At 37.9% G+C, this 11393-nt stretch overlaps 1 protein-coding gene across 2 annotated transcripts in view; it reads left to right on the forward strand.

Annotated features, from left to right (window-relative positions):
• The window catches only part of nrn1a (neuritin 1a), an 18761-nt gene extending 11677 nt beyond the window's left edge, over positions 1 to 7084 (forward strand). The window contains exons 3-4 of one of the 2 annotated variants that reach the window (XR_006399688.1): positions 3785 to 5663; positions 5870 to 6829. Coding sequence is in view for 1 of the 2 variants with exons in the window: in XM_044339289.1 (XP_044195224.1) it covers positions 3785 to 4013 (229 nt within the window). In the remaining variant the exon portion in view is untranslated. Of the gene's footprint in view, positions 1 to 3784 lie in introns of both variants that reach the window. The other variant, XM_044339289.1, reaches the window with a different exon arrangement.
• The last annotated feature ends 4309 nt before the right edge of the window (positions 7085 to 11393 follow it).

The following is an 11393-nucleotide window of genomic DNA, read 5'->3' on the forward strand; positions in this document are numbered from 1 at the left end:
TTAATTAATTTAATAGTCGGCAACTAATTGATTATTGGACTAATTGTTGCAGCTCTACGTATATTTCACCTTTGTGTCCGAGTTTGTTTTGGAGCTCATTACTGCCCCCCGGAGGCTGGAGGGAGGAAAACATCCGCTGATACTTGGCGACAGTTGGCGAGAACTGAAGTCATACTCGACGTTCTTCCCTCTAACGGCCACGAGGGGCAACAATGAGCCGATTTCACACTCAAAAACAAACTTGAATAAACGACTCAAAGGTCAGATTTTAACAGTAATCTTCGTTTTTACAATAGAAAAGACTTAAAGGATGAAGCTGGTTGAGAGAACGCCAACAGCTGTCAAACAGAGGCGACTTTGAGGAATATGAAACGTATTTTTGTTTTTTTTTAACACTTTTTTGTTCACTACATGATTCCATATGTATTATTTCAGTCTTCAGTTTTGTTCTGCAATGTAGAAAATAGAAAGAATACAGAAAAATCCTTTGATGAGAAACTTTTGACTTGATATATTTACAGTATGTTTATCCAGTTTACATATACAATGATGGATAGTAAATATAAGCAGTCGTGGTTTTTGCCTCTTTAATGTTTCTGTGACGTGAAGCTTTCTGACTGTTAATTTAAAAGGAAATAATTAATGTATAATTAATGGGCGGGGGGGGGGGGGGGGGGGGGGGGGGACTGAGATTTTAGAGGAGTGTGCATGTGTGAGAGTGCTCATCAGCTGACCCCCACACCACCTCTTACCCCCTCCATATCCTTTTACCCCCCCCCCCACAACCACCACCAGAGGACCGGGTGGGCAGCAGATGGCACACTGCAGCAAGAGGCCCCCCCCCACCTCCCCACACACACACACACACACATGATTTTGTAATTCAGTGACAGCTCCATCACAGCGGTGTTGAGGCGTGGCAGGTGGGGCGCGTTAATACGCCTCCAAACACACACACACACACACACACACACACACACACACACACACACACACACACACATGCACACATGCACACGTTAATTGCTCAGAGATGTAGCATCGACACGGCTCGGTTCAGGAGGTCAACATCAATAAGAGCAGATTGGAAGATTGGATTAGATACGCTGTGTGTGTGTGTGTGTGTGTGTGTGTGTGTGTGTGTGTGTGTGTGTGTGTGTGTGTGTGTGTGTGTGTGTTGCAGCACGCGTCAGTGAGCAGGCTGGTGTCATCTTTACATTAACTGGGAGGAGGACGGGGGGAAATAAAAGGTGAACAGATGAGAGCAGGAGATTAAAAAGAGGAGCAAAAAACCAGAATAAAGGAAGGAATAAAACATGAAAAATAGAGAATATGAAGAAGAAATAAAGAAAATAACAAGTAGGAGGAAGAGGAGTGTGGGGGGGGGGGGGATAATGAGGGGAGAGAAGAAGTAAGAGAGAGACTGAGGAAAAAAGATAAGAAGAAGAAGAAAAGGGAGGACGATGCTGCTTCAGTATGAATAAAACATCAAACCGGCACAGAAGTGAGAAGAGAAGAGGAGAGGAGGAGGAGGAGGATGAAGACAAGAAGAGGAGAAACCATCAAGGCTGAAAGGGGGAGAAGTAGAATTATAAAGGAGATACAACGGGATTGAAGGAGGAAGGTGACAAAAAAAATTTTTTTAAAAAAGATGTGAAAAAGGTGCAGAGAAGAGGAAATGAAAGAAAACGGAGGTATAGAGACAAAAGAGGAAGAGAAAACAGATGGAAGGAGACAACAGAGGGAAAGATGGAGGTAGAGACGCAGGAAACGAGGAAGAGAAGATGAAGAGATGTAAGAAATAAAGAAGGAAAGGAAGGAGGGAGGCTGGGAAACTACAGCTAGTTACAGAAATGACTTATTATTACAAAACTATGTTTCAGGCTAATAATAATAAATAGAAGAAGAAGAAGAAGAAGTTAAAAAGTAAATAATGATAATAATAAGAAAATAATCATTAATAATATAAAAAATATGTATAGATATAGATATATGTATACATCACATTTCATACAGAAAGATGTAATATAAACACAAAGGGACAGATACAAGAAATAAAATAAATAAAAATTAATTGTCAATATAATGAAAATGAGGTCAAAATACAGTAAAAGTTTCTGGGTAGACGATGATCATTTTTATGACTTTTTCAGCTGCATCATAATGTAAGCTAATCTTTGGTCTCAGACCTGATAACAAACTGATCTAAACTTCAGTCTGAGAGCCTCAAAAATAATATTTTAACATTTTGGGAAATGTGGTTATTGGCTTTCCTGCTGAGAGATTCTCTAATGTCTGTACGGCAAGTATGAAGCTCTACTGCCAGTAGCTGTTCCGCTTAGCTTAGCCTAGCTTAGCCTAGCCTAGCTTAGGCTAGCCTAGCTTAGCCTAGCTTAGCCTAGCTTAGCCTTGTTGTCACTGTGTGTGTTCTAGTACATAGGATATAGTTTAGGGCTGCAACTAACAATTATTTTCATTATTGATTAAACTGTTAATCGATTAGTTGTTTGGTTGTGAGAAATGTTGATCAGTGTTTCCTGAAGTCTAAGACGACGTCCTCAAATGTCTTGTTTGGTCCACAACTCAAAGATCTTCAGTTTACTGTCATAGAGACTAAAGAAACTAGAAAATATTCACATTTAAGAAGCTGGAATCAAAGAATTTGAACATTTACTTCTCTTAAAAATGACTCAAAATGATTAATCAATCATCAAAATAGTTGGTGATTGATTTAATATTTGGCAGCTAATTGATTAATGGACTAATCATTGCAGCTCTGGTATAGTGTGGAACTGAAAATGTTTTTTAATGGTGTGGGAAGTTAATAGTGTTGAGTGTCTTTTTAGATGTTTATCATTTTGTGTGATGTAATTCATATCATAATATGAATTAATAATTCATAATGAAGTTGAACTCATTTTCTTGTCTTTTTCATCCACTCAGTTTTACAGTTTTACAGTTTTTATGTGTATTTGTGTATCTCTCTGTGTGTGCATTATCAAAATACCAATAAGTTCAAGTTAAATTTACAAGAAATGATTGAAACATGTACAGCGGCGTCTCCATGAAGTCATGGTGCTACACATAACCTCCATAAAACCACAATCTGACATTTTTTACACTTTTTGGTTTTTGTACAGATTAAACAAACAGGATTCTGTCAGTTTTAGAGGTTCTGTAGAGAGCCAGGCCAGTGGTTCCCCCATTTCCTGTCTTTATGCTAAGCTAAGCTAAGCTAAGCTAACCGGCTGCTCTCTCAGGACTCTATATTTAGCGTATTTCCCCAAAATGTCGAACTATAGTGCTTTAAACTCATTTGCTGCTGAACTGAATTAGTTTTATTTCACACCTTGAGTATTGTTCACAGAAGGACTTGCACTCAGGATTTACTCACTGAATATAAATTATTTAATGTGTTTTATAAAAGGCCTAAAAGCTTAAAACAGAAAGAAAAAGTCAGAGTGCTGATTATTCTGGTCGCTTCAGATCTCTTTATTTGAAGAGTTGAGTCGTATTTAGTTTCATAATTCTATATAATGACTTTATATGCTGAGTAGCTGTCTCTTGCTTTAGTTGTGTTTTACTGGAAGATTAGCTAGCCCAAGATGAACTTCATGATGAACATAAGCTTCTTCCTCGCTGTGTTTTCTGTCATGCCAGATTCTGGGATGGCTTCCACTCTTGGCTTTGCCTCCTGAGTAGATGATGCATTCAGTTTAAGATCAGCCTCCCACTGCAGTCATAAGCTTGTGGTGTTAACGCTTGCTGTGTTTTCTCCTGCCAGTTACTGGGATAACTTCCACTCCTGTGCCACGACGGCGCTGGCGGACTGCCAGGAGGGAGCGACGGACCTCTGGGAGAAACTGAAAAAGGAGTCCCGCAACCTGGAATTCCGTGGGAGTTTGTTTGAACTCTGTGGCGGCGGCAACGGAGCCCCGAGATCAGCCGACGCCAGGGGCCTCACCATGCTCCTAACCACACTGCCCACCATACTGACTTGGCTGGCGTTTTAACAGAAACGAGGGGAGAAAAAAAAACAAAACAAAACAAAACAAAAACACGAAGTGAAAAGAAGAAAAAAAGGAAAAAACACAAATGAAAAAAAGAAAACAAAAAGAGTGAAAGCTACTCTTCAATATTGAAAAATACAACTGAGTTTGAATTCATCACCAGAAAACTACTAAAGTACACCCCGAATGGATTTTTACTACATCACTGTACCGCCTGGTTTGCCTTCCTGGGACATCTGCAGGCCGTCCTCCTGAAGCGCTCATCCAATCACACGCTGACCTGACCCGGAGGTCGATGACATGAAATATTCAACATGCCGCTGAGCTGAAATGATGACAATGATGAAAATTTGATGGATCCTTGCCCGCTTACAATCGTGGAATTACACAGTATTAAAGTCAACCATGAATTATTGATGTTTAGTAGGCTAGGCCTAGACAGCACTGCTGGGTGCTGACACAGTATCAGGCTATATATTAGGGATTCCATATAGCCTGAGGTACATATTCATGTGTAACGAGAGGCCAAGCTTAACGCCGCAAAATCAATAAGACGGCCGAGGCCTAGAGCCCATTTCAGCCCGGTTGCCTCATTTCCATCACGGACAGTTTTTCCTTTTTTATTGCGCCAAGTTGACTCTGTTGAGCCTGGTAGGTTTGATGGACTGAATGCTTGATGGTGATGTAATATTTGTGTTCTTATTGGCTGTTTATTGTGCGCAGGCCACGGTCACACCAGCTTTTATCAGAGCGGCATTTTGCACCAAATTTAACTTAAAAATTTGTATTATTGACAAAAAGCAAACCTGTATTAACCGCATTGACCTCTGACCCCATGCTTCATGGCTTTCAGTCAGGAGCCTGCAGTGGAGGGTGTGTCCTAAATTAATAATATTTTACTTTTGGTTGTTTTAGCTAGTTAGCTTGTAAACCTGCTAGCTACAAGTTATACTATGAACGCCACGCGAACACATTCAGTTCGGCCAGTTTCTGGTGTGACCGTAGCCTTTTTTTCCCCACCAACTCTGAGCTGCAGGGATGTAGTTGAGAGTATAAAGCCTGCTTTTCATTAAAAAAAACATTGTAGACTGATGACAACCTGCATGATGTCAGTTCAGACAGTCTCAGGACATTTCAGGAAATGAGCACAGACTCTGAGATGCCGACTAATTATAACATACTGTAGATGACAATAAAGATAATTCCACTAGCGGAAAATGACTTATAGGCAACAGTGAAGAAGTGACCATCTCCTGAATTGTTAGCTAACAGCACATAGCCAGAATGGCTAGCTCGCTGAATTGTTAGCTAACAGCACATAGCCAGAATGGCTAGCTTGAAAGACATAATCCAGGAAGCCAGATTCAGAATGAATGAAGCACTGGAATCTGCCCAAATTCACTGGTTAGATTCTGGGTGCTGACACTGGTCGAAAGCTAGCGCAACGGCTGCTAACTGGCGTTTATTCTCACCCCAAAATCTACAATGTGCCAGAGCACAGCAAAGTGTGCTGGAAGTGAAAATGGATTCAAAATAAACTAACAGCTCAGTTTAGCAGATAAACCAGATTGTGATAGTTTAGCTAACAGTTCACTCAGTAACTGTAACAAATTGAGTTGGTTGGCTAACAGTTCAGTTTAGCAGCTAAAACAGGTAGTTTTAGCCAACAATTCTGATTAGAAGCTAACTGATTGGGCCAGGTTAGCTACCAGTTTAGTATAGAAGCTAAAACAGCCAAAGTTTAGTTAAACAGCTAAATGGGCTTGTGCCAGGCTAGCTGACCACTTAATTTAGTAGCTAAAACAGATGCTAACAGTCCGGATTACAACTAAAACAGCTCAGTTTAGCAGCTAAAACAGGTAGTTTTAGCCAACAATTCTGATTAGAAGCTAACTGATTGGGCCAGGTTAGCTACCAGTTTAGTAAAGAGGCTAAAACAGCCAAAGTTTAGTTAAACAGCTAAATGGGCTTGTGCCAGGCTAGCTGACCACTTAGTTTAGTAGCTAAAACAGATGCTAACAGTCCAGATTACAACTAAAACAGCTCAGTTTAGCATCGTATCAGGTTAGCTCAGAGCTAAGAGTTTGGTCTAGTTTTTTGATCCCAGTTTTAATCAATTAAATTTTCACTTCAAGCAGAATTAAACCCAGGCCATCAGAGCTGAAGTTAAACAAAACCTGTGTAAAGTTACAGACAAACATTTAAGTTTTTCTTGCTTGAATCAGTTTGTGTCTTCAGACATTGTGCTCATTTCCTGATATCTCATGAGAAGAAGTTAAAATCCAGTGTGTAAAGCCATCTAGGACACATCAGACTGATGTCGATGAAACTCTTTAAGAATCCTTTGAACGTGAAAAATAGAAGCACATTAGAATTAACTTTAAGTTGATGTTGGTGGTTGATTTGGCCACCTTCCTTCAGTCCCGCCACATCATCCCTGCTCAGCAGAACCATGTTAAAGAAGTGCAACTGAACGAATCTGTGAGCAAAACGGTTCCTGAAAGAAAGATTTTTTTGAAACACCGACAGCAATACGAAGACGTGACTTTATGGCCAGTGTAGCTAAAAAAAAAAAAAAAAAAATGAAACCGTGGCTGAAGAATGATATGACTGTTGCCATTTAGCACATCCCCCCTTTTCATACGACAGTAATTCATCCTAGACGACCTTAGAGGTGATATTTTAGGTCTGTATGTTAGATTAAAAAGCTGAGTCCCAACAGTACAGTAGCATCATAAACTACATAAATACAGTAAATAAATTGGAGGAAGCTGTTTATTTCTTTGCTGAGGCACAGACGGCGTTTCCACTGCCTTCTGCCGAAAAAGATGTGTACTTCTGTTTGTTTGTTTGTTTGATGGTTTGTCTCTTTGTTTGTTTATGGGGATGTTGCGTAACAAAAAGAGTTTAAAAAAAAAAAAAAGGACTTATTCCAAAAATCATCTAACAAGAGAATATGTATATCAAAGGATTTTGAGAAAATAAAAAATAAAAAAGCTCTATTATAGATAGTCTATCCCAGACAGTTTTAACACAAGATTGATACTTTACAGATTATAGGCCTACTGAGATATTAAAAAAAAAATTAAAGATTGCTAAAATGATTAAGAGTAATAAATAAAAAGACTAATGTTTGAAAATAAGTGTGTGCTGTTGTTTTGAACAGGGGGATAAAAATGTGTGTTTTTTATGTATGGACACACACACACACACATACACACACACACACACACATACACACATGCACACAGTGGGGTTTGGAGTGCATTCATTATTAATGAGGGAGAGTCCCTGAGCTGCCTGCCACACGTCTCAGCACTCAGTTTATATTGATCGAGAGGAAGAAGATGATGATGATGAGGAGGAGGAGGGGGGGGGGGGGGGGGGGGATGTGAACACTGTCCTCATGTAGAAGTTCAGTCTAACATGGAGAATCATCCTCTTTTTTTGTGTCATTTTTAGCAGTCAGACATCTCATAAGACGACAAATTTTAGTCAAGCTGATTTTTTTTGGTGTTTTTTAGTATTTAAATTACTCCAATATAGCATACTGCTCCTAAATGAATGAAACAAGATAATGTTTTCACGCTGCAGGAGGAAATATTAAAACAAATATGTCCATATATTCCAGCCCAGAAGGTCAACTTTAAAACTTTTGATATTTTTTTAGTATTTAAATGTAACTCAAATATCCCCAAAAAACAGTCCCGAATGAATGAAAACGGATGAAATAAGACAATGTGTTCATGCTCCAGAGGAAATATAAATAAATATCACCATAACATTCCAGTAGTGACAATTATTTTTAAGACATTTATGACTCCAATATACCACAATACTTCTGAATAAATGAAACAAGACGATGTTTTTATGCTCCAGGTGGAAACATTAAACCAAATATGCCCATATATTCCAATAGAGAAGGTGATTGTTTAGTGTTTTATAGTATTTAAATGAATCCAGTATCCCAAAAATGGATGAATGAAACAACACAATGTTTTCATGCTGCAGGAGGAAAAAATGAAACCAAATATTGATAAAATAGAGATTTCAGTCATTTTAAAGATTATTTGTTTTATAGCATTTAAATGACTATTATATAGCATAACATATCTGAATAAATGAAGCCAGACAATATTTTTTATTATTAAACCAAATATTCTGATATATTCCAGTGGAGAAGATCTTTTTTTTTTTTTTTTTTTTTGACTTTTTCTGTGTTTTATGGTATTTAAATGATGACAATAGAGCATAATATTCCTCAATAAAAGAAATAAGACTATGTGTTCGTGCTCCAGGAGGAAAATTTAATATAAGAGTGGAGAAACGTGGATATTAAGGAGCTTTATGAGAAAAAAAACTCAAAGAAAACCCTAAAATGGAACATTTCTATGACATTATAACAATATTCCTGCGGATAAGTTTGTGGTGCGATTTTTTTGCGTTTTTTACGGTATTTTAATTTAAGTACAATATTCCCATAATCCTGCTGTAAAGATGCTGCAGGAGAAACAACAGTGAACAGATGGATATTACGGAGAATTATGGGGGGGGGGGGGGGGAAACTCTCTTAACAAGGTGAAAAATATTCACATTATCCTCCTGTAAGAATGAAACGGATGAAAAATAGTAAGCTGGTGGATATTATCTCGATCTAAAACGAGAAGAAGACATTTATTTCCTAACAGACTCTGATTTTAGACGTTTGTGGTGTTTTATGGCATTTAAATGTCACTAAAATTGATGTAATACTCGTGTAAAATGTTAAAGGTATTTGTGGTATCTCCAGACTTATTGCAGCTCTATTCATGCATACATTAAGTAGTAGAGCTTTTATTCACCTTTTTATTGGGATTTACAGTGTAGTATTACTTTATAATGATATTGCATGCTTTTACCTTTTGTTGCATGCACATTCCTGTAATATCCCTCTCAGGCCTGATAGTTTCTGGGATTCTCTGACAGTCGGCTGCACTACAGATGTGTAGTTTCGTTAAGGTTTAATGAAGCTCATGCAGATTTTCATCGGAGCCGCAGTTTGCGTGCTGCGGGCTCCCGAGGGAGGAAACGCGTGCACGGCGCCGTGTGTCCGCATTAATATGGATGTGATGTGATGTGATGTGAGGGGGGGGGGGGGGGACGGCTGCTGTCTGCGGACCACGGAGCTCCTCACAGGAAAAAAAAAACCGTATACAGAAACACACAGAAGAAGAGACAGAAACTGACTTTTCATTCCGTCTCATTATTATTTTAACTTTTATTAGACAGCGTGAAAAAAAGCTGCAGAGAAGAAGAAAAATGTGTGACATCTGCTGTTATAATAAGCAGTCATCCTATAATATATTTAAGGAAGATGTCGTGGAAAACTGTTAAACAACACGTGTTTTTAGGACGTTAAATTGCAGCACAGCAAGATTTAAAGGCCACGTTAAACTCAGCTGAGCGCCAAAAACCAATCACAAATCGATTATTGTTTATCTCTTGTTTGAAAACAATATATAGCTGTTGAGGAGAAAATATAACCTCAGTTACTGTGATAATATTTTATTTTAAAATACAATAAAGACACCTCTATGGAAAACACATAAAAATAAGAAAAGGATATAATTTTAAAAAAAAAAATCCATCGAGCTAAATTTAAATTCTTCACGTGCCTTTTTGTCTTATTTCACCTCATCAAATATGCAAAAAACAAATCAATGAACAACCTGCAAATAAAAGAAATAAATATGATTTTTGTGTTTTTATATTTTTAAAAACATTTTTTGATTAAGCAGAAATGACGAGAAGACAAAATAATTCCTGGAAAATAAAAATAATAATTAGAACATTTTGAGAAGCAATTATCGCCTGTAGGAAGAAACGAGAGCAGGCGAGAGCTGCTCATTAATAATGTATGCAGGGAAGCCCGCGAGATGGAGGAATTCCCGCGGGATTTTGGGGAGTAACCCCGTTTTTTTGTTTTCATTTAGTAATCTGCCAGCATCTAAAATAACAACAGGAACAGGAAATATTCAAATTCGAGTTTGATTAAATTAAAAATAAAAAAAATATTAATATTAGGTCACAACATGTGATCTTGTTCAGAGGAGTTCAAGCTGGGGTTTGGGGACCAGCAGGGGTCCTGGAGGAGTTTCAGTCAGGATCATTTTCTTCACATGAAAGTGAAATATTATGAAGCCAATGACCCTGATTTATACTTTGATGCTATAAATCAAATTTTGTTTCCAAAGTTCCTTGCAAAAAAACCCCCAAACTACACTACCCAGAAGCCCCGGCGAGTGGAGACAACCTTACAATCTTTTTTAATTTTTTGTATATGTCTAATTTGCAAGAAAAATTGAGTATTTAATTTGAAAATAATTAAATATAAGTAATAATGATTAGTAAAATATTTGCACTAAAATAAAAAAAAAACATATAAATAACATTTTTTTCTCCCAGAATGCATTTCAAATTAATAACAGTTAATTATGTAAATAACACATAATCAAAATATTACTGTCAAATACTGCTGCTTAATTTTTTAATGAGGTGAAGATACATTTACATGGGAATAACACTCTGGTATGAAAATTAAAAACGTGAGATGATACGAGCCATAACTTCCTCCAGGTCAACAGTAACCTGAATAAAAAGATTTGTGAATAAGTGTTCAGCTGAAATGTAGCAGCTGTCCAGTGTGTGTGTGTGTGTGTGTGTGTGTGTGTGTGTGTGTGTGTGTTGTGTTCAGGGGGTGTCAGACGGGAATTGTGCCAAAACCCCAGAGAGGTGTCACTCATATTTTTCCCATTCACACATGTGATGAGGCTGCAGCTTCACGTCGTCCTCACACTCTGATAATAATGTTTTTAATGGACCTGAAATATCAGCAAACCTACCTGAACAAAAATGAAGGAAAATATAAGAAGTTGGGTTCTAGTTTCCATTAAACCATTTTAAAAGAAGGAGCTGTAAACACAGTCTTCATTTTAAACATTTAAGAACATTAGCAGCTCCCATAAACTTACATTTAAAATGTTGCAGAAAGCTGCTGACGAGGTTGTTTTAACAGCAAACTTTCAACAGAAGAAGCTTCAAAAGTCAAATGATGAAGCTGGATTTGGTCAAATCTTATTAACGGAGCAATAATTTCCAAAATGACCACCAGCACATTTATTAGAGGGCCTGAATTTAGTGTTTTTTAAAAATTGGGTTAGGGTTAGGGGTTAGGGTTTGGGGTTAGAGTTAGGGGTTAGGGTAGGGTTAGAGTTAGGAGTTAGGGTAGGGTTAGAGTTAGGGGTTAGGGGTTATGGGTTAGGTTAGGGTTAGGGGTTATGGGTTAGGTTAGGGTTAGAGTAGGGTTAGGGGTTAGGGTTATGGGTTAGGGGTTAGGTTAGGGTT

This window comes from Thunnus albacares, chromosome 21 (assembly GCF_914725855.1).
Source record: "Thunnus albacares chromosome 21, fThuAlb1.1, whole genome shotgun sequence".
Lineage (NCBI taxonomy): Eukaryota > Metazoa > Chordata > Actinopteri > Scombriformes > Scombridae > Thunnus > Thunnus albacares.